Here is a 26,715-nt window from a genome sequence, read left to right as displayed (position 1 = left end):
CTCACTGTTTGCAGTGTTATTTCCCCTTTTACTGGGAGTGGAATGGGAGGGAGGGAGGCCGTCAGTCTCTGGAATCCCCCCCCCTCAGCAGTGCTTCATTATCCGCAAGAAATTTTTAATTACCGTCTAGCTGTGGGCGGGCTCTGCATTTCACAGTGTCTGACCGCAGCAAATCCCGTTGGATCTTCCCCTTCTTTATCTGCTTATGTGTCTTTCTTACACCCTCAATTTGTAATGTAAGTGCATGTGCGTGTGTTTGTGAAGATCCGTTTGCACAAGCGCCATATAAAAAATAATAATAATTTAAAAAAAAAAAAATCTTCTTTTTTTTTTTTGTATTTGTTGTTGTTTTTGGTGGGTTGTTGTTTTATTTTAGTTGAGGGCTTCGTTCTGATAGCAAGCGCGTGGTCTTCTTTTTTCTCTGATTTGTATCAAATGGCGACTCTCAAGGTGACGGTGCATGAGGCCTGGGACCTTCCCATAATGGATCGCACCACCGGCCTTGCTGACCCGTACGTCGTTGTGCGGTTAAATGACTTGGAGTACACCACAGAGATTGTGCACATGTCACGGCATCCTGTGTGGAACACCGTCTTCCGTATTGACACGCCCGATCTTTTTATTTTGCAGGAGGACCCACTGGAGGTGCGTCTTTACGATCATGACATCATCAGTCGCGATGACATTGTCGGACTTACATTTATTGACTGCAACTCCATGGTGCTGCAGAGCAACCCCTCCATGAGCGGCTGGTTTCCACTCTTTGACACAAACGCAAAGGGCATTCGTGGGGAAATCCGCCTCACGTTAAAAATAAAATTTCATAACGCGGAAAACCCACTTGCACCACGACTTCCAATACGTTATGCCCCACATTTTAGCCTGCCCGATGTCGATCAAAGAAGCCGTGCGGAGGATCATCAATTGTTGCTCCCGAATCCGCAACTCGATATGTATCTTGCGGAAGCTTTTGAGCCGTTGCGGGCCACGCGGATGGAGCATCCTTCCATCGCCGCGGAAGAGGAGGGTATTCTCATCTTCTCGGCATGGCGTTTGGACCCTTCCGTGTACCGTGTTGAATCGGTACTCACCATGGTGGAGGAGCTCATTGTGAAGGCAGACCCGGAGCACTCGAAGCTGACCAACCTGCGTAGTACCCGCTCCACGAACGAGGCGCGTATTATTCAACTCTACAAACTCAGTGGGAAAGTACGGCGTCAATTGGCTCGTAAAGTTGTGGAGATGCAGTGCAACGCGGTGCTTGGGTATGTGGAGAAGTTTGATATGGAGTCAAATGGTATTATTGTTCGGGCCTACGGTACTCCATGCGTCCTCTCCGCAATTAAGTTTGTGGATCGAGAGAGGGCGGAGCGCCTCATGCCGGACAGCACACGGGTGGCCTTGCGAGCCACGGAGATATCCTCCGGCACCATTACACCAGCGCACGATCCATCCGTCACAACGTTGCATATGCAGGCTGCGGAATCGGCGGGCGGTTTGACTGCTGCGGGGGTCGTTCCGGGATCAGGAGTGACTTTTGCCTCACCGATGCAACAGCGTACATCAGCGCCGGAAACTTCATTTTTGCAGCTCCCAGAAGCTGAGCTCCCTACGCCTCCGCAACTGGCATCCAATAACCCCCCTCAAACGTGCTTATTATCACCCGCAGTTTATCCACAAGTTACCTCAATGCCTTGTGATAATTACCCAATGAACCTTTCAAAGGCCGATTATGGATTCCCAAGTTTAATTGCACAGCAAACAGCAACAGGGGCACGTTCCAATGTACTTATATTGACACTCAAGGATCTTCCCTCTGGTATGATAGAGCACATTGGAGGATACATTAGCGCACGATCTGTAAAAATTGTTGCCAAAATGAAATCTAAACAACTGATATCGCAAGAGCGTGATTCATGGTGGATGGAGTTACGGGAGGAACTTAAGGCAAATGCACGGGCCTTTCATTGTAACGTCATTTTGGGATATGAAGAAGTTGTCATGTATCATGAGGATGTGGCCGTATTATCGCTCTCTGGAACCGCAGTGGTACTGAACTCGACGATGCTTCCACTTCGTTGTGGTCCGGAATATCTTTACCAAACTGCACGAGGACGTTTTGGCGCACAGAAAAATTGCTCTATGTTACATTTATTTTATCCAAATTTACGCTTAAAAGATTTTGTTGGAGAAATGGAATGTCCTGCGGTTTGTAATCTCTGCCATCGCAAATCCGTACCAGATGTGCTGCTTGTTTCATGTACCATGCCGCAGGATCTCATGTGTGAAGAACAACCCCGACTTGTACATACCGTTGTGTCCAAGGCAAAGAGTGCCGTGCGAGGGGTGGACCTTGCCCTCGCTGTGTCACAGGCACTTCCCTACATTGAGTACTCCTTGCACAAGCAGTTAATTTTTCATCTGAGACTGCAAAAGTTAAATGCCGTTTTTGGGCTTCGAATTACGGTTTGCATCGCCTCGGACACAATCATCGGTACACTGACAGGCACTGGCGTTCGTCTTGTGGCCCTTCCAGTACCATCCTTGCCTCGATTGAAATTTATTGACCCGGCAATACAACGTAACAAAACCGTCATGCGCTTGGTGGAACTTGTGGCGCAGCATACTCGGTTAAAGCGACACCAACATCGAAATTTTCCCCCAATGGGTGCAGAACATCAGGGATCTTTCTCATCGTCACGCTCGTCGTCGGCGGTCCAGATGGAAGATTCCAATCCGTTTGAGACGGCAGGGGGCGATGGAGAATTGAGTTCCGAATCGGGAAGTGATCAGGGCCCCCACGGAATCGGTAGGGTCAGCAGAGCATGTGATTATGTTCTCAAAATTGACGATGAGGAAGAGGCAGAGATGATGCTTGGCATGAGTGCTGATTTAACCTTTGAACACAGTTTACTCCTCACAATACCGTACGTACCGGAATGGGCCAATACCTACGGATCTCAGAAGCGTATTGTGATAAACCGTCGTTTTGTATTTCAGCGAATACACAATGAGTCTGTTACTACGGGAAAAATAAATGAGTGTTTTGCAAATGCCAAAAAGGCCTTTGTGCAGGTTGCCTGTCGTGTAGCAATGCGGTGTTGCCGTTGCCCATTAGAACGTTTGCATGTGATGGGGTTTACCTTTGATTTCTTCTTTGAACCCAACTCCTGTTCTTTGCAACTGCGATTGGAGGGTTGCCTGATGTTGCGCACCACAACACAGCGAGTGCGATTGATGGAGTTGGAAGAGAGATCTTTTATGGAGTGTATGCGACGCATCGAACGGTATCCACTTCCTGGACCAATTGTGTACGGGAATCCCAGTGGTTCAGCGGATATACATCCACCGTCGCAGGACACCAGTACTTTACCTCATGGATCACTAGGTAGTGTTCCCACGTTAGATGGGAACAGGAGCTCTGGCTTTGGGAGCTTTGGCGATGGTGAAAAAGTCATGCTGCGGAACATTGAACGTCGTATCTTTGTGATGAGTAATGCACCATATGCGCTTCCTTTTGTATTTGAGCGTCATGTATCACCTCCTGTTTTGGGGTCCAGTGAAGGTACAAATTCTGCACCTTTAACCGCGTCTGACGTTTATGGTTACTATAAAGATAACCGAGCACGTCCCGGAATGATGGAGCGGCAATGGCAAGCGTTAGCTCTACTTGCCTCTACAGCTGTTCGTAATTTGATGGAGAAAACGGGTCTGAATTCAGATGGAAAGGGAGGTGTTGATGCTCGTCATCGTGACGGTGCCAATTCCCTGAAGTCTACAGGCAGCGGTGGCCCGATATTGCATCAGCCAGCGCAGCGACTCCCTATGGACCTGAAGACGCTTGAAGCGAACGATTCTAGTATAATTTTTACTCCACTAGATTTTGTGGCAGGGAGGTCCATTGCGAGATATGTGGGCCGTCTTTCACAGCACTTTATTCGTGAAGCCTACGAGATTGACTCTTCTGAAGATCTTGGTGTTTTCTTTCAGAAGACAGAGTTTGAGATGCAATGCCTGGTGCAGGCAATGGTGTGTCTTATGGGAGGAAACGCTTTACTGAAGCACTGTGTGACATATCATGAGGTGTGGGATTCCGATGGCTCAGGGTGTGCGTTTGTGTTTGTCACAGTGACGGGAGACGTGGTGCAGACAACCACCCTTCCTTTAGTGACTCTGCTTTTGAGTAATGGTGGCAGTTATGAGGAGGGAATTGACGATTGACCGAAGGTGGGCGGAAGAGACGGTGGTGATATGTTTGAGGTACGAATGACGGGTAAGGTATATAACGGATGGAAATTGGGAGTAAGTGTGAAGGGGTGGGGTGGGACATCTATGAATGACATGGGAATAAAGTCACGCTTGTTTGTAGAACGCGAGTGTGTATGGCTCTCATTTATGCTTGGTTGGTTGGTTGGTTGTTGTTGTTGTTGTTTTCTCCCTTCTCGGTGTTGGTACCTCTTTACTCTTTTGTTGCTTGTTTGTTTGTTTCCTCCTATTTCTTGATGATTGATGGATGAACATTGTTTTTTATTATTTTTATTATTATTATTATTTTCTTCCCTATACGCCAGCGCATGGTGATTTGAAGAGCGAGGGTGAAGAAAGGGAGGAAAGCATTATTATTATTATTATTATTCCCCCCCCTTCGGCACATACATAGATAGATTTATAAATATAAAGGTATACTTGGGCGGGGAAACCCCCTTGAAGAAAGCAGCAGGAAGCGAAAAAGAGTGGGAGAATTGTTGGTGTTGGTTGTGGCTGCGTCAGCTGTTTTAGTTGATCGATGGAAGTCCTGGCGTCAGATGAGGGTGGACTGTGCGCGTTATCGCCAAATAAAGGCCTGTACGCCTTTGTGGAAAAGGGCATAGTCGTTGTGTTTATGGATTACATCCGGCGTACGAGTGGAATGGGGAATGACACCCCCTCAGGTGGCGAGGGTGTTGATCCTCTTTTTGAGGACGCGGAGTTTCCGAAACACCGCACAGGCGATGCGGTCATTTCCACCCACACGGCGTTGGACGAGATCCATGAACTTCAGTGGTCACCGGACAGTACGCTTGTGACGTTGCTACTGGCGCAACGAAGGATTGTGGAAATTGTGAGTGTATACGGCAAGTGTTGTGTGGCTCGTATTGATGCCGGGATTTCGGGAATGCGTGCGGTACTGTGGCATCCATCATCGCGTGCGGTTTACTGGCTGGGATTGCTCCAGGCGCATGTCATCTCTCTTGTAGACAGTCAAGTGATGCGCCTTGCAGGGAGTGTGAAGTATTCGACTCAGCTCGCAGCAAGGAAGCTTTCATTGAAGTTCTTCTCCCACGGCAACCCCAACTCCTCCCTTTCCTCAAGGATGAGTGACCCTGTGAGTGAAGCCGCCTTGATTCGTTTTTCTACCTGCCACCGATTTCTGCTTTACGTAACGCCTAAGTCACTCCACTCACCGCTGTCGAAAAAACAGGAGGGGCAGGCGGTCCCATCGCGTGGGTTGAACGGTGACGTCACGCCCACACCTCCAGGAGAGCCGGATGATAATGAGAAGTGTGCGAGCTCCCGTCCACAGCGTAGTGAATGGCTTGTTGTTGCCTCGGCGACGACTCACGAGGAGTTACACGCCTTCCCAACGGGATCGTTTGTGAAAAAGGTTTCGGACTTTATTCCACTGGAGTGTGGGATTGCATTGGTGGATTATATTCACGGCTCGATGGCGTTGATGCCATATAATGGCACGGCCATGTTGCATTGCGAGCCCTCTGGTGTGAAAAATGTGGTTTCCTCTAAAAATGGCACTGTGCTTCTTGTCATATTTGCCGATGCCTGTCGTCCTGTTCTTGTGCACAGGAATCGCATTTTGGTCTTGCGACGCATTGGCTTTCAGGAAGATGTCATTTTGCCTCTGAAGCTACGAGAATTGCATCTTTTGAAGGAACCGTCTTTGGCGGAAGGATTCCCGTTGGTGACTGTTTCACGCGCAGATGAGTCCTGTCAGCAGGACGTAGACATTCTCACAGAACTAAATAAATGTCATGACTGGACACAAGGAAGGGGGATGGAAGCCTTCTTGCATGGTCATGCAGAGATCAGCGCGTCTGGTCAGATTGCTGCTGTCACTTTAGCAAGGTGGCCATCGTGGGTGTTGCTTATTGATATTCTTGGCCAGCGAGTGACGGAGGTACTTCGCCACAATGAGCCCGTTGTGGGGCTTTGCTGGAGTCCGTCGCCAAGTTCGGAGTATTGGCGTTTCCAGCGGTGTTATTACATGGGGCAAAACGGAGGTACCGTGGGAGCGGATGGCGCTGGCGACGGTGCCGTCAAGGGAAAGACGATCATTCCAGGGCAGGAGGAACCTCTGCTCGTGATGACGGACAATCACCAGGCAAAGGTGTTTTTCTGGCTTGCCAACTATGCCACGTGCTTCGTGGCATCTCGTGAAGGTTGTGTGGATGAGATGGATGCAAGACGCAGAAGAAAACAGCGGGCGGATGCATCCTGCGGTTGTGAGGGCAGCTTTCCGGCGCTACGGCTAAACCGTGGCATGTTTGGTGAATCTGCGGCAACTGCGGTGTTGGTGGATGATGTAAGAGGGATAGCCCTGACGGTTGCTTTCCGCATGAATGAATCCAATCAATGAGGAATCTACACAATTGGAATAACCGACACATTTGGAGGCAAAGAAAAAAAAAAAAAAAAAGATGCATAAACTACGACGCGTTTGCGTGTCTTTTTTTTTCTTTTTTTTTTTCTCTCTGCCATCTGTTTTTGTGGGTATGTATTTTCTGTGATGGTGCCCTTACATGTTGGAATACTGCGCGGTTTTGGATGTTTCAAAGTCGGCCTCCTTTTCATTTTTTCTTTGCTTTTGTTATGTGTTGGTGGTGGTGGCTTCAGTTGGAGGATCATGTGGCGTGGACCGCAGGTGGCACCACGCCTCCGCACAGGAGTGCAACTGTGGTTTGTGGCGTGCGCACAGAAACGCCTCTGCACGTCGTCGTCTTCATCGGCGTCTTCGGCAGAAGGGGAGAAGGGGGGAGGCGGCAGCCGTCGTGCGGGCAGTGACCGCCGTGGCGACGGTGAGGAGGCCGCCGACACGACGGGAGGGAAAAGAACCTCAGCAACGGCGGAGGAGCGCCGCCGCATCGCGCGAAGCTGGGAGAATGCCTTCTTTGGTCGCGTGCACTACGAGCCTGGAATGCACGAAAAGTACCAGGCCGCTCTGGAGACAGAAGAGGAAGAGGAGGAACTGATGCGAAAGAGCAATCGCGAATTATTCCCTCATTGGCCGGAGGATGAGGAGGCGCCCCGACATGAATTCCAACGTCTGCCAGATGCGCTCAAGAAGCGCTACATCGTCAACCGGCTGACGATGGGGGAGCGGCGGATCACGTACGCTGCGGATTACGGCGGATTGCTCATGATGCAACATCTCAACCTCGGGGAGTTGATGATTAACGAGGCGGAGCGACTTCTTGTGGAGTGCGGCTGGTGCAACGACGACGTGGCGGCAAAGATTGAGGCCGTACGCGACTGCGCGGCGAGAACGAAGTTCCAGTTTGACTTGGACTGACGCATGCTGTTAGCAGAGAAAAGTTTAAGGGGTGAGCAAAACCAAAAGGATGATGGTGGCATTTGTGGTGGTGCGTGTGGAAAGAAGGCCTGCTGACAGCCGGTTTTTCTTTTCTTGTGTATATTCTCTTTCTCTCTCCTGTCTATCTGTTTTAACACACACAAAAAAAAATATGCAATATGTCAACTCGTTCAGCTAACTGAACGCGGCACAGGCGAAACCAGCCAAGCACACAAAGCAACAGAAAGAGGGGAAGGAGAGGAAGGGGTGAAGCAGCAAAATCAGAGATCATGAGGATCAATGTGTCGGGTGTGCGGCCGGAGCACACGATCAGCGACCTGGAGGTGGACCTTGACGCCGGCGTCGAGGGACTGCGGCGTACCGTTGCCGAGCGGATCGGTGCCGCACCAGAGCGGCTGCGACTCATCCACATGGGGCGTCTCATTGACGACTCTCGACCGCTGGGCTCGTTTCTTCACGAAGGCGCGACGATACACGCGGTGATCACGCAAGGCGCGCCTCCTCCATCAGATTCCTCCTCAAGAGGCAACAACAGCGGCAACAACGAGCAGGGCGGAGTTCCCGTGATGAACTTGCTTGAATTTGCAAATTTCTGGCGGGGAATTCCGGATCCTCTCCTGAGCTTCATTCAGCAGTCTGTCTCGAGCATGGTGGGGCCAACGGCGGGGCGAACCCCGGTGATTATCCAGGGCGGAATCATGGGGAGTGGAATGGGCCCACACCCCATGGACAATTCGCAGCAGCAGCAGCAGCAGCAACAGCAACAGCGTGAACAAGAGCCGCAGTCGCAACAACAACAGCAGCAGCAACAGCAGTCACCCTTGGAAGGGCAGCCACAACAGCAGCATCGCTTTTCGTTTTCTTACGCGGTGCCGACTCCCGAGGCACTGGCACCCTCACCCGTGCACATCCACGTTCACGTCTCGCTGGATGAGCTTGAACAACTCCCTGAACGCCTGGAAAGATTTCGCCGACGCATGCAAGCTTCTGGATCGACTGCGAGCGTGCATGTTGAACGCGGACCTCTTCCACATGGAGCCACCTCTTCGGCCCAACCCGCCGCACCGAGGACAGCCGAATCAAATAACGGCAACCGTGGCAGCGATAACAACGCCCCCGCTGGGAGTAGGAACTTGGCCTCCAATGCTCTGCCAGAAACCATCGGCGAACTGACGAACGCACTTATTGGCACCGCGGAAGAAGAGGAAGAAAGTGGACTTCCTCAGCTTTGCGTTATAGCCTTTTCAAATGCAAATGTCGCAACTTTATTTCCACTTCTTCAGGGAGATTTTTCTTTTTTTGCAGCTTCCCGGGAGCGCCTCGTAGAAGCGGTGAGGCAATGGGGAGAGCAACCAGAGGGAGAGGCGCGGCGCACGCAGCGGGAGAATCGGCGACGATTTGTGGAGGATCAAGTGGCTCAAGCCATTGAGGCTCTTCAAGGGAACCTCAGCTTTATGGAGTTCATTGAAAGGGCGAGACGGCCTCAATGCAACTTTCTTTCAGAGTTAAAAAGTTACTTGATCCTCGCGCATGAAGAAATCGCTAGCGCCATTTTAAACCCAACCGTGGATATTGACCAATGGACGACCGGATTGCGAGTGGCTTTCGTTCGCATCGCTGGAATTGCCGCTGAGCGTGCATCCGTCTGGTTTGAAGGGGGATTAAGTGTCCTGTACGAACTTATACCGCTAATGCTTCAGACCATGATCTCCCAGGCCCTCAATGCCCGTACCCAATGGATCTCGCAGGTCATCCCTATGATGCGGCTCAGTCTGACAGGCTTCATTCCGGCATGGCATGCGGAATACATGTCGCAACACCGGCGGGACACGGACAGCATCCTCTTTGAGGAAGCGGCGGCCGCACAGGAACAGAGGAAAGAAGAAGACGACCTCTTGGATGACTGTCTCGATGAATTCTGCACGGATAGGGCGGAAGGTGGCGGCAATGGAACGGCCGCCAATAGTCACGCTGGCGCGAACACCGATGAGGTACGCAGCGCCCTGCATGCCTTTCGCGGAGCGTCGGAAGAGGAGGAAGAAGACATATGCAGACGTGCGCGGCGTTTCCGGTATGAGGAGCGGCCCGCCAACGCCTTCAATGCTTCCACGATGTGGAAGCATTTAAAGAAACAGTAACGATCACAAGAAGGAAGCAATAAAGGACGAGAATAGGAAAGTGGTAGCGATTTGGCGGAAAAACTCTAAAGGAATTTCTTTTATTTATTGTTTTTTTGGTTTCAGGCGGCGCTGTGAGGGCTTAAAATGAAGGAAAAAGGGAAAAAAACGGACAGGCAAACAACAAAAGAAAAAAATTCTCCGCGCCTACGAGACTTAAAAAAAAAAAAAATGTCACTGTCTTTTCATTATGATTGTCGCCACCCTTCCTTTGCGTTTCCCACTCCCGAAGCGGATGCGCACGCCGGCGCCGCAGAACGCCGAAAACGCCGCTTGAATCTCGCCCGATCCGTTTTCCTCTCTTTTGCCCTGTTTTTTTTTTTTTTTTTTTTTTTCATTGTTTTAGACGACTCCTGAAGGAACGCGGGCGGTTAGGGCTTGCCGGTTGATTTCGCCAGGCGGACTTTCTTGTCACCCGCCTTCTTCTCGCCGCCGCGCCGGCGGATCGCGTGCAGGCGCTGATCGGGCAGGGTGTGGGGTAATAGGCGGATTCGGCACATTGCGACCCGACCGCCGCGCGAGGGCACACAAATTAGCAGCGCTGCGGCGCCAACGGCGGCAAGCCGCGGGAAACAGAACGCAACAAGAATCCAAAATACGCGCGTGGCTGAAACCCGCCGCCTCCTCCCTCAGCCAAACAGCCCCGTGTCCTCCACAATCATGGGCGCAACGCCCAACGCGTACTGGCGCACGTGCTCCATGCGCTGGAACCACAGGCGGATCAGGTTGGCCGTCATGCACCACATCTTGTAGTCGTCCTCGGGCGAACCCTCACATCCTCTCAATCCACGGCATGGGTGCTGCGAGAGGCTGCCGAGAGCACAACAGCGACTGTCATCGCCAGAGGAGGCCATCGTGGCACCGTCCGCCACGCGTCAGCACACACCGAGCAACGCCCGCACACGGCAGATCAAAAAAAAGAGGGATGAAAAGAATGACCCCAAGAGCAGGCAACACCCTCACGCATGGCGGGCATCGTGCAGGTGCGTCAGTCGGCCTCCGGAGGAATGCAAAGAGCGTCCCACACGCATCCATCCAATGGCACCGTGATTCCCACCGCAGGCACACACGCAGCAGCCTCGCAATTTCAGCACGGGACGCACACAAACGTCCCGCCGTCGCCAAAAACATTCTTTCAGAGCACTGTGCAAATAATTATGTGTGCGTGCTGGAGGAGCGAAAAAGAAGCACAGGGAGGCACATCGTCAGCACAGCAAGAGACACAGCAGGATGGCAGAAATACATGCGGTACGGCCACGACATCAACCACCACGCACGGCGGCAGCACACACAACTTACAAATAAAAGAAAAACAAACAAACAAAAAAACACGGCGGCAGGGTGTGGCTGTGTGCGTGTGGCGCTGCGGGTGTCTGCCCGCCCTGGCCGCAAAAAAAAAAACAAGAGGGAAAGAAATATGTGCTCCGCCCCACAGGCCCTCGTCGCACGCCCACACGTCACGGCTCCCTCAGCGCGCCGTTCGTCGCGGCCCCTCCTCATGCGTGCAGCAGGCGAGGCGCACAGAGCCGTCGTCGTGAGCGTGTCGGTGGGTGTGCGAGTGGAGCAGTTGGGCGGGAAACACACGGCACCCCTCACAGGAAGAGTGCAGCAAGAAACAACAAAAGTAGAAAAGAAAAAAAATCACTTCCTTATTGATTACCCCAAAAGAAAAAAGAAGCAAAGAGGAAAATAAATTCAAAATACGCACAAAAAAAAAAATGGTTGTTAGAAATATTCGTTTCCCGGGGAGGTAATTCTGTGCAGGGGAGGCCTGCGATTGTCCCACGCGGCAGCCAATCACTCCTCACAGAGCCGCAAACCCCCACAGTCCCAACAGCAGAAGAAGCAGCGGCAGCAACCTCCTCTCACGCATGGTGCCAGCATCGGTGTTATTCCCCTGCGACAAATTTCCGAGGTTGCTGCTGAGTGCCGTAGCGTTTACTTCCCTGACCTGTGGCTGGGCCCCTTCTTCCTGCCCACTTGTTCCTCCTTTTCTTGTCTCCATCGTTGGCTCGCCATCAGCAGTAGAACCGCCACCCACAGTTGGATTTCCATCGGGAGATGTCCCTGACGTCACCTGCAATACGGACTCCTCTTCGGCTGAGGAAGTACTGACAGTGGACACCGCTGGTGCGGATGCACCGCCACTGCCCGCACCACTGCTCCCCATCGACTGTCCCTGTTCCGTCAGCTGTGTTCCGGCAGGAGTGGACGAAGTTTCGGTTTGCTGAGCACTCGGGCTCACCGGAGGGATGGGAGGTATAATGGAATCAGAAGAATCTGGTGAAGGCTTCGACGGATTCTCTTCCAAAGGTGGAGTCGAGTCTTTATTCGGGTTGAAGGCGCCAATCTCTTCAGAGCTCAAAGGGCGGTTGTACAGCAGGACGTTCGTCACCGTCACATGCACGTCTTTACTCCCTGTGCTCACTGCGTCGCCTCCAATGTAGAAGTGGGAGATCCCTTTCGAATCTGTATTTCCCAATGCACACGGCGTATCCCCACCCACACGCTGACCATCGACGTACGCGGAGCCCTGGGTGCCGTTCCGCAACAAAATCACGACGTGTTGAGCTTTATCTGGCTCCGAAGCGCGACTTTGCTCCCCAGACTTTGGTTCGCCACCGCACAGTAGCTTCCACTTTCCTTTCTCGTACGACAACCCAAAAGATTTCTTTTGTTCATCATTCATCGTCGCACCCATCAATGGAATAGTAACTCCCTCCGGTACACCGTGGATGGACACCGTCGCCACAAGAGTGAAGTTGTGATTTGCAAAGTGGTACAGCTGATTCTCCCCCTGACTGCCAACAGGCCACTCCGCCCACGCTCCCTGGAACCTCACGCCCTTCTCTGAATCCACTGTGGCCGCTTCTGCCTTTTTCTTCCCCTCAACTTCATTCCCCTTTACTGTGGCGTTCACCCCGAGGTACTCGTCCCTCCATGTGTTATCAGAGAAGTTGCCGGACAAAAAGCCAACCAGCCCATCCGTGATCTTATCAGCGCTGCAGGCAGTGTCAGTTGAGGCACCCTGCACAGCACTCCCAGAATGGCACAGCTTGGAGACACGTTCGTCCACTTCCTTCCAGGTCGCTAGCACCTCCTTCACCCGCTTCAGCTGCTCAGTCAGACGCACAGACCAAAGACTGTGTGATGGTTGACCATCGCCCTTCTTCTCGTACAGTGCAATCAACTCCTCTTCCTCCTTATTATTTCCACTTTCAGCACTTTTGTACAACAGGGAGCTGGCGGCAACGTCGTCATCATCGGATACCGGCCCAATATCAGCAATGTGCGTATTATCTGTCAGCCAAAGATGAAGTACGCCCTTTCCATTGCCTCTCTCATTGGAATACACCGGCAGAGTAACAAGCATCACTTTTTTCTCATCATCCCCATTCCTAATAGTCGCTGTAGTAAAACCGCTTCGAAATCCCTTCCCATTTTCCGTTGGATTGACCCACACGCGCGAGAGTGTCCCGAGTGCCTCCGTCCACGACGCCCCCTTGTCGTTGATCTCGTACACCCTGCGGCGGCCATCATCACACGCAGTCATCATCATGAGTATTCCCTTCTCCCGCTCCACAACGGAGGGATCACTGCAGCCATCGGCAGACATCCCCTTCGACAGCGTCCAACCAGAATCATCCAAGGAGTATATGAGCAGTGAGACAGTCTTTCCAACCTTTTCTGATTCACCCTTCTTCGTCGTGGCTTCCACTGGGAACACAAGTGTATTGCCCTCCGTCCCAACACCCGATCCACCGCCGCCAATCAGTCCTTCCAAGGATTGAATTTCTTCGCCGAAAGATGCCCGTGGCACATCCTTAGTATCTTTCCAAAGAATTTTTTTGTTACTTTCATCACTGAATTCCCCTTTCACCAGAAAAAGTCCCGAGGCTTCTGCAACACTTTCCCCAGAACCGCCGGCAACTGTTCCGCTGCATTTTCCAACAAGCATGTAAATCTCTCTTCCCTTCACAACTGTCGTTGGTCGGCTCACATCTACTTTCTTCTTGCCTTGGGAAACGTCTTTCTCCAAAACCTGTGTATCCTTTTTCGCATCCTTCAGAATTTCCTCCGGCTCTTTATTAGTTTTGTCTTCCAAATTCAGCAGCTGGGACGCAATGCCAGTAAAGGTGTCTTCTTCTTCTTTCTTGCACTGCGCCTCAGCAACGGCAAATACGTCATTCCCCACTTTCAAAAGGCCGGAAACACCCAATGATTTCACAGTTTCCTTATCATCAGTGATGCCTTCCCATTTAAACTGGCTAGGGGGTGAAGGAATCAACTCCGCGCTAGCAGCTCCTCTGCCGCAGCACATCATCATAACAAGAAAGAGTAGCGCCGCAGAAGTAAACACACGCCGGGACATGTTGGGCCTCTGCGGCTCACTCTCTCTTCCTTCCCTCCTCCTTCCGCTGGATCCGGTCACGCGGCGATGGTTGTGTGTGCGGGGTGCCTTGACAGCAGCAACAAGTGAGAGCATATAAATATGTGTGGGCGGTGTGTGTGCTTTTGGTCCTTTCAAAGCCTTCGAATTTCACAGTGGCGATTCGCGCTTGTTTTCCTTCTTTCTCGATGTGGGTACGAGAGGTGGAGAGAAAAGCACAGGGAGGCTCATCAGACGCGCCAGTGGGGTGCACAGCGTGTCGTTGCTGCACCAGCAATCATTTATTCCCACCAAACACAAGAGGGAGAAGGGCCGTGTGTGCGTGGTTTCAAGAAATCAACGCAAAACCACCAACAGAAATCCCAGCGCTCACGGTCATTCCAACAACAAAAAAAAAAGCATTAAATCTAACTTCGCACACCTCCGCTACAGTCGCATCCCCGCCATTCTGAGCGTTGCCTCAGGAAGTGGTGAAAGGCAGCGTCGAAGGAGTCGAACACCTCCGTCCCGTCGCAAAGCATCAGGTTGAAGGGAAGGCCAAAGTCCTCCACAGTCCTCCCGGACGCGTCAAACGCACCGCCGTACTTCTCCCTCATGGAACGCCGGTCGGAAGTGAACGTCAGCACCGTCTTTCCCAGGGCGGCAGCATAGCCCACTTCAAACGCAGTCCCGCAGTCCGGCTCATGCGAGCGAAACGGCGACAGGTCCGCAATGACGGCGTCGCAGTGCCTTATCATCTCCAAGTTCTTCGCCCGTATCTCCCCAGCCCCTGAAACCATGTTGTCAACGGGAATGAGCGGCACAACGCCATGCATCCCCAGAGCCGTGCGCACACGGTCGTAATAGGTCCCACCCATGTCTTCGTTGAACACCGCGGGGCCAGCAATGTACACTCTGCTCATTGTGAAACTGCCTCCTGGGTTCCTTTCCTTCCGCTCCTCCAAACGTAAAAGAAAAGGAAGTGAAAGAAAGAAATAAAAGAACGGCACCGTCGCCAGTTGGTGCTGTTCCAATCGATTCGTCGTTAGTAGTTGCGGGTTATATTTGCGTTTCGCCGCCAGCAAGACTTTCATGTTGCGTTCCTTCCTTCGGTGCTGCGTCACCAGATGGCTGGTTATTGTTGGAATGGAGCTCCCCAGCGGGTTCCTTTTCCGGAGTCAAAGTCGAAGTACTTCCACTCGTAGAGGGAGATGAAGGTTCTGTTTGTTGTTGACCGACAGGTGACCGACTGTTTTTGGCACCTGCGCTGGACGCGGCTTCCTCCTTTGGTGAGTCCACTTTTTGATCCGTCGCGCCTGATATCCCTCGTCCCTCTGCTGGCGTTGATAACGCTTTCGATGCTGCCCGTTTCCCTGTGCCTTCCGGTTCCCCCGTCATTGGTCGTGCTGCTTGTGGTGCGTGGCTCTCGTTGGGGGCAAGTCAGCAGTGTCGCTGCTCTCCACACCAGTCACTTCTTCTTTCACAGTTGTGCCGCCATCACCTCGGCTGCCGATGCAACGTGAGACCTGGTTGTAGCGGGTCCTGCGCAGCATCGGGGTCCTCCTCAACACGGGATACATCCTTCTTGGAGCCATTTAAAGCCCCATCCTCAAACTCTTCCGCATCGGCAGGTGACGATGTGCAAGCGGGTGTAGCAGAACCCGGAGAGTCACCTCCACCTCCCTGAAAACATTCACCCTTTGTACCTCCTGTAGATGCATGATTACCAACCGGGCGGAGGGTTTACCGTCAACACCAACTCCAATTCCGCCCAAAGTTCCATGACCACAAGAAACACCATAACCCCCAGCATCGGCCGACACCGCAGGCACCACCGCCGGCACCGCACCACAGCACGCAGAGTGCACACACCAGCAGCACACGGCCAGTCACCATCATCGCCATCACTCCTGTCACTTGCGTGTAGCCTCCAGCACAAACCAACTCCCCGTCAATGCAGCGAAAACAAAGAGAGAAATACGACCGCTACACCACGCACAGCCACCGCACAAAAACAAATGGCAGCAGCCCAGCAGCAGCAGCAACAAACACAACATGAAACAGACGGAACCAGTACAATTGCAGAACTCACACACCGCCCCACAACACAGAAGTTATAAAAGCAAAAACAACGAAAAACAAAAAAAAAAAAAGAATTAGAAAAAGAACAAGAAGAAAAAACAAACCTAAGGCTCCAGTGCGCATGCATATGAGTGTGTCTGGGATGCGTTCAACGTGACGGATGTGGTGCACAACGCGGAGCACACAGCATGGCAGCAGAAGCAAGCAAAGCAAAACACAATCATCATAATTACTCTTACTTTATACATCGGACCACAGTAGACGTACACATGTCCCCGTGACTGAGTGCTGGCACGCACAGCCCGCACACACCTCTTCAGCCCAGAGTGGTGTACGCCAGCGCGGATGCGGCGAGAAGCAGCGGGGCACACGCCCACGCAGAGCTGCCGGGGCTGCCGTCAATTCTGCGAACATGTGACGGTGCACGGGTGGTCGTCGTATTTGGCGCCTCTGTAGTCGTAATACTTGGTGCCTCTGGCGCAGTGGTCGTCGTGGTCGTGGTCGTCGTAGTTGGTGGCTTTGTTGTTGTAGTGGTCGTCGTAGTTGGTGGCTTTGTTGTTGTAGTCGTAGTCGTATTTTCCTTCTTCTGACCACTTGCTGTCACGCACACGGACGGGCAGCAGCACAGGGCGAGCAACAGCAGGGCGCACAGCAGGCGGCACGTCATCATCGTGAGTGTGGTCGTTCAGTGGTGTGGAGCTTATCTGCACAGTGAGGGACATGGAGAGCAACAGGGGAGACGAGAGGTGCGGCAGACACACACACAGAGGGCAAACCACATGAGGAAAGAGGGCAGCAGCCAGGCGTGCACCGTACGCCGCACACCACGCACGACACACACTCCAATCCACGGAGAGTACACACACACACAAGAATAGATGCAGCGCACACAGCAACCCAAAAGGCCAAAGTAACAATAAAGGGAAAGATATCCCCGCACACCACGAGAATTGTTGGTCCACGGGAAGTGCAGCCAATATTCATCACAAAACAGTTCAGTTGCACTGGGCCTTAGTTCATATTCGGCGCACACCACTTCATGCAGGCACAGCCACCACCGCAGCAGGAGCCGCACACGTAACAGGAAGATGCAAGAGCAAAAAAGGGGAGGTGGTGTGGGAGGCCACGGTACTGCTGTCGCCGTCGCCAGTTGGTGCTGTTCCAATCGATTCGTCGTTAGTAGTTGCGGGTTATATTTGCGTTTCGCCGCCAGCAAGACTTTCATGTTGCGTTCCTTCCTTCGGTGCTGCGTCACCAGATGGCTGGTTATTGTTGGAATGGAGCTCCCCAGCGGGTTCCTTTTCCGGAGTCAAAGTCGAAGTACTTCCACTCGTAGAGGGAGATGAAGGTTCTGTTTGTTGTTGACCGACAGGTGACCGACTGTTTGTGGCACCTGCGCTGGACGCGGCTTCCTCCTTTGGTGAGCCCACTTTTTGATCCGTCGCGCCTGATATCCCTCGTCCCTCTGCTGGCGTTGATAACGCTTTCGATGCTGCCCGTTTCCCTGTGCCTTCCGGTTCCCCCGTCATTGGTCGTGCTGCTTGTGGTGCGTGGCTCTCGTTGGGGGCAAGTCAGCAGTGTCGCTGCTCTCCACACCAGTCACTTCTTCTTTCACAGTTTTGCCGCCATCACCTCGGCTGCCGATGCAACGTGAGACCTGGTTGTAGCGGGTCCTGCGCAGCATCGGGGTCCTCCTCAACACGGGATACATCCTTCTTGGAGCCATTTAAAGCCCCACCCTCGGACTCTTCCGCATCGGCAGGTGACGATGTGCAAGCGGGTGTAGCAGAACCCGGAGAGTCACCTCCACCTCCCTGAAAACATTCACCCTTTGTACCTCCTGTAGATGCATGACTACCAACCGGGCGGAGGGTTTACCGTCAACACCAACTCCAATTGCGCCCAAAGTTCCATGACCACAAGAAACATCATAATCCCCAGCATCGGCCGACACCGCAGGCACCGCACCACAGCACGCAGAGTGCACACACCAGCAGCACACGGCCAGTCACCATCATCGCCATCACTCCTGTCACTTGCGTGTAGCCTCCAGCACAAACCAACTCCCCGTCAATGCAGCGAAAACAAAGAGAGAAATACGACCGCTACACCACGCACAGCCACCGCACAAAAACAAATGGCAGCAGCCCAGTAGCAGCAGCAACAAACACAACATGAAACAGACGGAACCCGTACAACTGCATAACCCGCACACCGCCCCACAACACAGAAGTTATAAAAGCAAAAACAACGAAAAAAAAAAAAAAAGAATTAGAAAAAGAACAAGAAGAAAAAACAAACTAAGGCTCCAGTGCGCATGCATATGAGTGTGTCTGGGATGCGTTCAACGTGACGGATGTGGTGCACAACGCGGAGCACACAGCATGGCAGCGGAAGCAAGCAAAGCAAAACAAAATCATCATAATTACTCTTACTTTATACATCGGACCACAGTAGACGTACACATGTCCCCGTGGCTGAGTGCTGGCACGCACAGCCCGCACACACCTCTTCAGCCCAGAGTGGTGTACGCCAGCGCGGATGCGGCGAGAAGCAGCGGGGCACACGCCCACGCAGAGCTGCCGAGGCTGCCGTCAATTCTGCGAACATGTGACGGTGCACGGGTGGTCGTCGTATTTGGCGCCTCTGTAGTCGTAATACTTGGTGCCTCTGGCGCAGTGGTCGTTGTGGTCGTGGTCGTCGTAGTTGGTGGCTTTGTTGTTGTAGTGGTCGTCGTAGTTGGTGGCTTTGTTGTGGTCGTGGTCGTCGTAGTTGGTGGCTTTGTTGTTGTAGTGGTCGTCGTAGTTGGTGGCTTTGTTGTTGTAGTCGTAGTCGTAGTGTCCTGCTTAACACTTGCTGTCACGCACACGGACGGGCAGCAGCACAAGGCGAGCAACAGCAGGGCGCACAGCAGACGGCACGTCATCATCGTGAGTGTGGTCATTCAGTGGTGTGGAGCTTATCTGCACAGTGAGGGACATGGAGAGCAACAGGGGAGACGAGAGGTGCGGCAGACACACACACAGAGGGCAAACCACATGAGGAAAGAGGGCAGCAGCCAGGCGTGCACCGTACGCCGCACACCACGCACGACACACACTCCAATCCACGGAGAGTACACACACACACACGAGAATAGATGCAGCGCACACAGCAACCCAAAAGGCCAAAGTAACAATAAAAAGGGAAAGATATCCCCGCACACCACGAGAATTGTTGGTCCACGGGAAGTGCAGCCAATATTCATCACAAGGAGAAGCTGGTTTCCTCTGGCCGTCTCTCTCCAGCACACGCCAATTCATGCGAGCGTAGCCACCAACGCAGCTGTTGCTGCATACGTGACAAGAAGAAGCAAAAGAGGGGAATTTTTGTGGAGGCCTGCGGTGCTGCCGTTGGTGGCCGCGGTGGTCGCTGTTCCTTTTTCATTGTTGGTGATTGATGTTTTTGTGAATTCTTCCGGTTGTTTGGCTGAAAGTAATGTGAAAAAGCAATTGTTTCCCTGGCAGTCTGTTGATGCCTTCCCTGTCTCGTCCATGTCTGTGCTCGCCGGTGGTGTGGGTAGGTCGCTGGGGTCGACGAGACGCTGACGGGGCCGCCAGCACCATTCGAGTGAACTTCGTCCACTGTGTTGTCATCCCCAGACCCACTACACCCGCTGCTGGGGGCGGTGCAGCAGTCAAGCCAGAAGCACCAGCAGTGGGCTGGAGGTTTCGGCCGCATCATTAAATGGATGCGCCCGCAAGCAAGAGCAACGTCCATCGGCAGGGATGTCTGCACCAATACTTGGGGGTGGGGGAACGATCGCGTTAAAAGGAACAGCGCGTTCCACCCGAAACCCCATGTGCCACCCCGGAAAATCCGCAAAGTCTATTTGCGCCGGTCTTGTCGTGGTTTCGCCGTGAAACGTCAAGTAACCGTACGCGGTTCCCTTATTTCCATCGCGATTAAAATCAATGGCGGAAAGGGTGACATACTTGTCGTACGTCCCCTCCGGTCACTCCTTGCGGTAAACCATTGCCTGAGTCCATTTGATTCCATCCAAGAGGCCAAATGAAAAATGTTCTTTCCGGTGGATGTATTGTACTCACATGTGGCCACGGCCTTCCGCTATGCCTCCAGGGAATCCACCTGCGATGCACGGTCAACGCAATCCAAATCCACTCTTTGTACGCTATCCAACACCATATTTTCCTTGTTGTTAAGAACAACATCGGGAACACACTCCTTTGAGGCCGTCCACGGCATGCGCCTGCGGTGAGGATCCAGAAAGCGCTTCATTCCCTTTGTGCCCAGAGTAATGGAGCTGCCGCCGATGCGCGCGTCCCGTCGAGGGCAACAGCAACCCGCCGCAGCTCTCACAAATGCCCACCTGCTGCTTTCTGTGCAAAAATAAAATAAAATAAAACGTTGAGGGGAAAAGCGCGCACAAATGCCCAGCAAAAAAAGTCAGCACCAGCGGATCAACACTGAAGCCTTGTGTGCATGCTCCACAAACTTCCTTCCTTTATTATCCGCCTTCTTCGTTGCGGAGGAATGGCTCGTAGTCGCACACGTAAAAAAACAAAAGCAAAAGAAAATCAGCGCTGCTGTTAAAACACACACGTGCATCGTATGAAACACTTCAGGAAAAAGTACAGAATGCAGAATGGAAGCGCACACAATCCCCACAGACACCTGCAATCGTGTGTGTTTGTATATATTTCCCCCTCTTCCTCCCCCGATGCGCTCCTTTGCGTGTCCAGCCCGTGAGTCGCACTACCGTAGGGTGCCAAGTCCCTGCACAAACACCTCAGGACGCAGCAGCGAGGTGCCTCCAATGATTACCTCACGGCCATACTTTTTGGATATCTCGTAGGCCGAGCGCCTCTCGCTGCAGGTCACCCCACCCAAAACAAACAGCACAATGCGCTGAGGGCTTGTAAGGGCAATCGTCCCAGCACCGCCACCCAGATCAAGCTGATTCTCCCCTTTACCTCTACCCCCTTGAAACGGCCCGGCGTTGTTTCCTGCTGCTCCACTGTTTTGGCTCCCACTGGCGCCATTTGGCCCCATCACATGGTCGCGCTGCATCGATGCCAATGAAAGCCCAACCCGCAACGTCTTCTTCCTGCCCACCGCCTCCATCGGTGCCCCGCCACCCGCCGCGGGTGCCCTCGACTCGTACGGGGAGTTCATCATTGGATATTCGGACGCGTTCAGTCCATTTCTTGCCGCAGCCTCCATAATCATGTAGGCCTGATTCAGAAACGGATCCCCGTCCGTTGCAGCGTTGCTCGCAGAATGACTCGTGCTCCGTTCGCTCTGCGCCGACGCTGCGCCGTCTCTTTGCACTTTCCCAGCCCTCGTCACATGCTCAAGGTTCGCAAACAAGTGGGCGTCGGCCGTCAGTTCACCGTCTTGGATCAGCTGCTGCTTCTTGGCCTCCGTCAACTCGTCACTGCCGCTCGCAGCCACAAGCAACAAGAGAAGACGAAGGCGCACTGGCCGGGGTATCGCGGCATCCTTCGTCAGGCGCCATACGCCCTCCAGGTTTTTCCTGAAGGGTTTGCGCCCGGCGGCGATGTCTTGCTCCACCTCGCACACCTCCGCCAGTCGCTTCTCCCGGTACTGCGCTACAAGCCTCGTGCAAATGTCGATGTGCAGCGACAGTCTGGCCTGCTTCTCCTGAAACTCCGGCAGAGCCCGCACCGAACTCCCCAACTCCGCAAGATTGGCCTTCTGCTCCACGCCCTGCGCCAAACCCGGGTGATCCGCGTGGAGTTTTTTCAGTGCCGCCGGGAGCTCCTCCAGGCACTGCGCAAAGAAACGATGACGGTAGGCGCACCAGTACACATCCTCCTCGTCAATCGAGTACTGCCGCTTCGAGTCCACCCCCAGGCGATTCTGGAAGGTCTGCTCATACACTTCATTCTCCAGCGGCATCAGGTCGTCGAGAAGACACTGATATGTGCGTTGGTGCATCAGCGGCGTCACCGTGTCGAAGCCTCGATCAACGATTATCAGCACCGGGTTGCCGCGGCTGTCTGCGCCCCTCTTGAAATCCGGCTCTTCGTAGCAGAGCTTGGCAAGCCTCTCAAAGAAATTCCTGGCAAACCCATGGCAGATGCTGCTTCTGCTTTGGTAGCGAATGACGGGCACACCGTTGTTCATGGCGTGAAAAACCGCCACAAGGCGCGACGCCGCAACGTCCAAAACGGACTCTCGAGTGGGCAGCGACAGCGGTGACAGCAGCTGAGGGAACTCATTCTGCATGTTGAGGTGGAACACCAGTGCCTCAGGGGCGCTGAAGTCTAACATCATGTCCTTAAAGCTCATCACCCTCGGCGCTATCCGAGCCCGTGCAAGTTGCTGAAGGTGGCAATCCGGGGTGCATCCCAGCGCAAAGACGTGTGCTTCCCTGTACGGGTCTTTTGCCATCCAATCCTCAACCACGCGGCTCACAGACGCATCCTCCACGGCGAAAAAGTAGAGCGCAGGGCTACTGATAATTGGCTGTCGCGGCGTCATGAGGTCCTCGAGCAGCGTCACGCCGTGCTCCATGAGATCATGGACACGCAGCGAGCAGTTTAGAACAGCCGCAGCATGGGCATCGCAAATAAGAACCTTGAATGATCCCGGAACGGCGTCAAGCATGTGGCGGAAGATATAATCCCGCACACAACCACGAATGCCATTGCTGGGCTCACGCGGCTGCCCCTCTTCCGAAGGCTTTGATCGCACCAACCCGCCCCGCATACTACGTTACTATATTAAGAGCAGGTCACAAAGACGATGTGCTTGGATGTTGGTGTGTGTCTGCGTGTATATTCCACTCGCACCGGTGTGTGCGTCTCAGAAAATCTAACAAAAAATAAAAGCAAAAAAAAAGACAGTATGGTGCCTCCACATTGGTAACCAACAAAAAGGGAGCAGTGTGCATCGGACATATCCCCAATACCAAACAGAGAGTCCAACGGAGGGCATACGGAACATACATACATGGAGAGGAACCATTTGACATGGATTGTTTTCTATTTGGCATCCAATGCTGAGTGCAGACCACGCAGAACGAGGCGCAGTCGCCTCGCAGCGCAATGCCGTCAACGCCGCCAGTCGATAGAGCACTTTCACGGCTGCCGCAGCGAGAAACAGAAGAAGCAACGAAGGGACAAGCAGCAGCAGAAACGTCATTAGCGGGAGTCGGAGGCGGGGCCTGCTGTCATTTCTGCCTCCCAATCCCCGTGCCCCACCGCCGCATCATCCTCCCTCGGCGGAGGGTCCACGGCGCCTTGCGCATCATCAGCGGCATCAGGGCCCTTGGGCCCCGTGGTTTTGGCACCGCCACCGGCCTTCTTGTTCACGGCCTCATCTCCTGTTGGATTGTCCCACAAAAGACGTCACACCATCGGCGGCGACACCGTCGTTGCACGGAAGATCGCCCTTCCTCAAAGCCTCCTGCGGCGTACCCGCGGTGTCGTTGGGCGAGATCACCCCGTTGCCTGTCGGAGCATCTGGGGCGATTGCCTCTCCTCGGGCGACGGATTCTTCTGGAGTGCGGCCGAGTCGACATCCTTCGGTGGGGTGCCGCGGTCAGGATCAATGCTCTCCGCAACAGGGACGGATGCCCCCTCGCAATCCTTGTCCAGTAGATGCCGGCGAAACCGTCCTGCTCCACACCCTCTCCTCGCCGTCCCACGAAACCACTGGAAGGAAACTGCCGGCGGTGGCGGATATCGTGCACACCTGCGCGTGGTCACGGCAAATAACGGTCCCCTCATCGTAGGGCAGAGTGGCCCACGCAACCGTCGCCCCGTCCGTGCATGGGAAACAACGGACGTTACCCTTTTCAGCCACTTCCAGACGCAATTACATGCCGAGGCACCTCAATGCCGCATGCATGGCAGCACTGATTTATTTGTCTCCTCCGGGTTCCTCGCATCCGTCGTGTTGTTGGGAAGCGTGTCCAGACACCACGAAGAGGGCTCATCCCCGGGCACCGCAGACAAACATTCTCCCCTCCAAATAACAGCGTCAGCATCCCTCACATCCAGTGCGGGATCAGTGATGGGGCAACGGCCCATCGGCTGTTTTGCTGACCTTTCGTGGACACTCCTCAAATACCAACCGCTGGAATACCGGTCCGACGCGCAGCGTTTGACAGGGACACCCACGTCGCAGAGCATGTAGCAATATTCACTCATGTTCGGTGCGGAGCGCTTCCTCTGCAGCAGCAGCAGCCTAAAGCCCGACTTCCTGCACCAACGCATCGGCTCCGCCATATCCCCCTGCTCACCCTCATGCAGCCCAGTTCAGCGAACGCGGCCAGCGTCAGCTCCGTGTGGTCGCCGGCGCCCCAATCAGTGCCATCCGCTCATCCCTCGCGTGGCGCTGCCACCAGTGCGACTCCAGCGTCCTCCCGTCCCCATCGTCATCCTGCAGCTCCACGTCATCAACGTCGTCGCAGTCGTGGTGCTTCCTCGCAACCATCGCGGCACTCGTCGAGCGCACCACCACCGACCGCGCCCTGCCACGCACACCAATAACATTCCTCACCATGCTGCGGCCTGCCATGTGCGGGTGGGTGAACCCGACAGCATGGGCCATCAGGTGCGCGGCGATGCAAGTGTCGAGGCGTCCGCAAAATAAAAACGCCGGGCAATGTTCATGGCGCCAGCGACGGGACGGCCATCCTCCAGCGTGGCGCACGGCAGTGACCACACACCGCCAGGCGCAGCAGCCGCGTACAGCATTATGTCAGAATTGGCAACACCAGCGGGACAATGCTCAGCAGGCACCGCGAACCGACCACAAACACTGCCCGTGGCGAGTGACGGCACAAACAACGGACCCTCCAGTGGCTGGACGAGCAGACGATCCGCATGCAGTTACACAGCAGCAGGGACAGTCTCCTCGGCAACAGCGTTCCCGTGTGCAGAGGATAGAGCACCATTCTTACAGCCAAACGCGCCGTCCAGTGCATTCGCTGTGCAACGCCAAAAGAAGCCGCACTGCCTCCTGCTATCACACGGGTCCGTTGTTGACGCCTTGATGCGGACGGGCACCCATCGGTCCCTCCAAACGACGCTCCACACCTGCAACGCATCCTACGCTCCGAGAAGCACGTCCCTCACCACCAGGAAAATCAACCACGCGCCGTCGGTACGCAACAAATCGTCAAGAAAGCAAAGAATAAGTCTGGGTGACGGCAAAGCACCAACTGGCAAATCACATCACAAACATCATCACAAGCAGAAGAAGCGGCGCTGCAGACCGTGGGGTGTCGTGGATCAACTGACGCATGGCGTATTTCAAAAAAATCACTGAGTAGCTTGGCAAGGTTACGAGAGGCTGACGCCTTCCTCAACAACACGAAAAATAATATGGGAATAACAAAAGAGGATTAAAGTGATCGCAGTCAAAACATGCCGCCGATCAAAAAAGCGGAATGGATGTGCTCAACCACAACACAAGTAAAACAATAAAAAACAAAAAGCAGCGTGGGACGACCAGCGCACACACTCTCATTGCTCCCGTAAAGCAAAATACACACACAGGGAGAGAGAGAGAGAGAGGTCGCCCAGTCAAAGCAATAAAAACAAAACAGAAACAGTTACGGTGCTCCGCCCATGCAGCCAGGCAGGACGGCAGCGGTGCGTGTCGTGCAAAAGAGAGCACCAACGGGCATGCATGGGTGTGCATGCATAAATACAATGGGCACATTATGTGTGTGCTTCGTGGGATGAGGTGAGGACGAGAGTCCATGCAAGGGGACACACACACAGAGAGTGAGTGAAAGACGAGTGTGTGTGCGGGCGGTGCATGGCTCTCTCTCACCCACTCTCACGCGGCCACCACCGCAGCCGCAGCCGCACACACCACGAAACAGACGGAACCAGTGCGATTGCAGAGCTCGCACACCGCCCCACAACACAGAAGTTATAAAAGCAGAAAAAAAAAAAAAAAGAAAAAGAATTAGAAAAAGAACAAGAAGAAAAAACAAACCTAAGGCTCCAGTGCGCATGCATATGAGTGTGTCTGGGATGCGTTCAACGTGACGGATGTGGTGCACAACGCGGAGCACACAGCATGGCAGCAGAAGCAAGCAAAGCAAAACACAATCATCATAATTACTCTTACTTTATACATCGGACCACAGTAGACGTACACATGTCCCCGTGACTGAGTGCTGGCACGCACAGCCCGCACACACCTCTTCAGCCCAGAGTGGTGTACGCCAGCGCGGATGCGGCGAGAAGCAGCGGGGCACACGCCCACGCAGAGCTGCCGGGGCTGCCGTCAATTTCGCGAACATGTGACGGTGCACGGGTGGTCGTCGTATTTGGCGCCTCTGTAGTCGTAATACTTGGTGCCTCTGGCGCAGTGGTCGTTGTGGTCGTGGTCGTCGTGGTCGTCGTAGTTGGTGGCTTTGTTGTGGTGGTGGTCGTCGTAGTTGGTGGCTTTGTTGTTGTAGTGGTCGTCGTAGTTGGTGGCTTTGTTGTTGTAGTGGTCGTCGTAGTTGGTGG

The 26,715-nt window shown here is 53.6% G+C and overlaps 10 protein-coding genes and 5 pseudogenes across 10 annotated transcripts, besides 38 other annotated features; 4 read left to right on the top strand and 11 right to left on the bottom strand.

Moving 5' to 3' along the window:
* Nucleotides 1-7,917: part of a sequence feature (heterozygous, Esmeraldo-like haplotype) that runs on past the window's edge.
* Nucleotides 284-319: a sequence feature (AT_rich).
* Nucleotides 325-378: a sequence feature (T-rich).
* Tc00.1047053506737.40 (hypothetical protein, conserved) lies at nucleotides 436-4,221 on the top strand (the record flags this gene model as incomplete). Its single annotated transcript, XM_808481.1, has 1 exon — nucleotides 436-4,221. One exon carries the CDS (start codon nucleotides 436-438, stop codon nucleotides 4,219-4,221), a length of 3,786 nt encoding a protein of 1,261 aa, XP_813574.1.
* Nucleotides 4,528-4,553: a microsatellite.
* Nucleotides 4,616-4,636: a microsatellite.
* On the top strand, nucleotides 4,787-6,631 carry Tc00.1047053506737.50 (hypothetical protein, conserved; the record flags this gene model as incomplete). The annotated part of the gene is made up of 1 exon (XM_808482.1): nucleotides 4,787-6,631. The coding sequence occupies one exon, from the start codon at nucleotides 4,787-4,789 to the stop codon at nucleotides 6,629-6,631; it is 1,845 nt and encodes a 614-aa protein (XP_813575.1).
* Tc00.1047053506737.60 (hypothetical protein, conserved) lies at nucleotides 6,899-7,564 on the top strand (the record flags this gene model as incomplete). The annotated part of the gene is made up of 1 exon (XM_808483.1): nucleotides 6,899-7,564. The coding sequence occupies one exon, from the start codon at nucleotides 6,899-6,901 to the stop codon at nucleotides 7,562-7,564; it is 666 nt and encodes a 221-aa protein (XP_813576.1).
* On the top strand, nucleotides 7,855-9,723 carry Tc00.1047053506737.70 (ubiquitin-like protein, putative; the record flags this gene model as incomplete). The annotated part of the gene is made up of 1 exon (XM_808484.1): nucleotides 7,855-9,723. One exon carries the CDS (start codon nucleotides 7,855-7,857, stop codon nucleotides 9,721-9,723), a length of 1,869 nt encoding a protein of 622 aa, XP_813577.1.
* Nucleotides 7,918-8,263: a sequence feature (areas merged during assembly that could not be assigned to a particular haplotype. This can correspond to areas where the two haplotypes were merged or to regions with more than two copies in the genome that were merged during assembly.).
* Nucleotides 8,264-8,532: a sequence feature (heterozygous, non-Esmeraldo-like haplotype).
* Nucleotides 8,322-8,432: a microsatellite.
* Nucleotides 8,533-8,744: a sequence feature (areas merged during assembly that could not be assigned to a particular haplotype. This can correspond to areas where the two haplotypes were merged or to regions with more than two copies in the genome that were merged during assembly.).
* Nucleotides 8,745-9,671: a sequence feature (heterozygous, Esmeraldo-like haplotype).
* Nucleotides 9,672-9,734: a sequence feature (haploid, non-Esmeraldo-like haplotype).
* Nucleotides 9,735-11,528: a sequence feature (haploid, Esmeraldo-like haplotype).
* Nucleotides 10,075-10,097: a microsatellite.
* Tc00.1047053506737.81 lies at nucleotides 10,392-10,616 on the bottom strand (annotated as a pseudogene).
* Nucleotides 11,529-11,662: a sequence feature (areas not merged during assembly with more than two copies in the genome that could not be assigned to a particular haplotype).
* Tc00.1047053506737.90 (trans-sialidase, putative) lies at nucleotides 11,567-14,248 on the bottom strand (the record flags this gene model as incomplete). Its single annotated transcript, XM_808485.1, has 1 exon — nucleotides 11,567-14,248. One exon carries the CDS (start codon nucleotides 14,246-14,248, stop codon nucleotides 11,567-11,569), a length of 2,682 nt encoding a protein of 893 aa, XP_813578.1.
* Nucleotides 11,663-12,231: a sequence feature (heterozygous, non-Esmeraldo-like haplotype).
* Nucleotides 12,232-12,517: a sequence feature (areas merged during assembly that could not be assigned to a particular haplotype. This can correspond to areas where the two haplotypes were merged or to regions with more than two copies in the genome that were merged during assembly.).
* Nucleotides 12,518-13,247: a sequence feature (heterozygous, Esmeraldo-like haplotype).
* Nucleotides 13,248-13,473: a sequence feature (haploid, Esmeraldo-like haplotype).
* Nucleotides 13,474-14,313: a sequence feature (heterozygous, non-Esmeraldo-like haplotype).
* Nucleotides 14,314-16,023: a sequence feature (haploid, Esmeraldo-like haplotype).
* Nucleotides 14,560-15,054, bottom strand: Tc00.1047053506737.100 (hypothetical protein, conserved; the record flags this gene model as incomplete). The annotated part of the gene is made up of 1 exon (XM_808486.1): nucleotides 14,560-15,054. The coding sequence occupies one exon, from the start codon at nucleotides 15,052-15,054 to the stop codon at nucleotides 14,560-14,562; it is 495 nt and encodes a 164-aa protein (XP_813579.1).
* Tc00.1047053506737.107 lies at nucleotides 15,191-16,036 on the bottom strand (annotated as a pseudogene).
* Nucleotides 16,024-16,951: a sequence feature (areas merged during assembly that could not be assigned to a particular haplotype. This can correspond to areas where the two haplotypes were merged or to regions with more than two copies in the genome that were merged during assembly.).
* Nucleotides 16,256-16,316: a sequence feature (A-rich).
* Nucleotides 16,530-16,883, bottom strand: Tc00.1047053506737.114 (mucin TcMUCI, putative; the record flags this gene model as incomplete). The annotated part of the gene is made up of 1 exon (XM_808488.1): nucleotides 16,530-16,883. One exon carries the CDS (start codon nucleotides 16,881-16,883, stop codon nucleotides 16,530-16,532), a length of 354 nt encoding a protein of 117 aa, XP_813581.1.
* Nucleotides 16,696-16,787: a microsatellite.
* Nucleotides 16,952-16,967: a sequence feature (heterozygous, Esmeraldo-like haplotype).
* Nucleotides 16,968-17,178: a sequence feature (areas merged during assembly that could not be assigned to a particular haplotype. This can correspond to areas where the two haplotypes were merged or to regions with more than two copies in the genome that were merged during assembly.).
* Nucleotides 17,179-20,409: a sequence feature (heterozygous, Esmeraldo-like haplotype).
* Tc00.1047053506737.121 lies at nucleotides 17,251-18,237 on the bottom strand (annotated as a pseudogene).
* Nucleotides 18,457-18,513: a sequence feature (A-rich).
* Nucleotides 18,726-19,157, bottom strand: Tc00.1047053506737.128 (mucin TcMUCI, putative; the record flags this gene model as incomplete). Its single annotated transcript, XM_808489.1, has 1 exon — nucleotides 18,726-19,157. One exon carries the CDS (start codon nucleotides 19,155-19,157, stop codon nucleotides 18,726-18,728), a length of 432 nt encoding a protein of 143 aa, XP_813582.1.
* Nucleotides 18,895-19,037: a microsatellite.
* Nucleotides 19,876-20,568, bottom strand: Tc00.1047053506737.135 (annotated as a pseudogene).
* Nucleotides 20,410-20,574: a sequence feature (areas merged during assembly that could not be assigned to a particular haplotype. This can correspond to areas where the two haplotypes were merged or to regions with more than two copies in the genome that were merged during assembly.).
* Nucleotides 20,575-20,731: a sequence feature (areas merged during assembly that could not be assigned to a particular haplotype. This can correspond to areas where the two haplotypes were merged or to regions with more than two copies in the genome that were merged during assembly.).
* Nucleotides 20,732-22,181: a sequence feature (haploid, Esmeraldo-like haplotype).
* Nucleotides 20,969-22,948, bottom strand: Tc00.1047053506737.140 (syntaxin binding protein 1, putative; the record flags this gene model as incomplete). Its single annotated transcript, XM_808487.1, has 1 exon — nucleotides 20,969-22,948. One exon carries the CDS (start codon nucleotides 22,946-22,948, stop codon nucleotides 20,969-20,971), a length of 1,980 nt encoding a protein of 659 aa, XP_813580.1.
* Nucleotides 22,182-22,926: a sequence feature (areas not merged during assembly with more than two copies in the genome that could not be assigned to a particular haplotype).
* Nucleotides 22,927-24,151: a sequence feature (haploid, Esmeraldo-like haplotype).
* Nucleotides 24,152-25,518: a sequence feature (areas not merged during assembly with more than two copies in the genome that could not be assigned to a particular haplotype).
* Nucleotides 24,290-25,582, bottom strand: Tc00.1047053506737.151 (annotated as a pseudogene).
* Nucleotides 25,519-26,387: a sequence feature (haploid, Esmeraldo-like haplotype).
* Nucleotides 26,141-26,193: a sequence feature (A-rich).
* Nucleotides 26,388-26,715: a sequence feature (areas not merged during assembly with more than two copies in the genome that could not be assigned to a particular haplotype).
* Nucleotides 26,407-26,715, bottom strand: Tc00.1047053506737.161 (mucin TcMUCI, putative; the record flags this gene model as incomplete). Its single annotated transcript, XM_808490.1, has 1 exon — nucleotides 26,407-26,715. A coding segment is annotated over one exon (309 nt), but the record flags the coding sequence as incomplete, so codon positions are not given.
* Nucleotides 26,573-26,711: a microsatellite.

The sequence above is a fragment of the Trypanosoma cruzi genome, genomic scaffold (genome assembly GCF_000209065.1).
Source record: "Trypanosoma cruzi strain CL Brener 1047053517033 genomic scaffold, whole genome shotgun sequence".
Classification (NCBI taxonomy): domain Eukaryota; phylum Euglenozoa; class Kinetoplastea; order Trypanosomatida; family Trypanosomatidae; genus Trypanosoma; species Trypanosoma cruzi.
The sequence above is the reverse complement of the archived record's forward strand: the minus strand, read 5'-3'. Positions and strand labels throughout refer to the sequence as shown.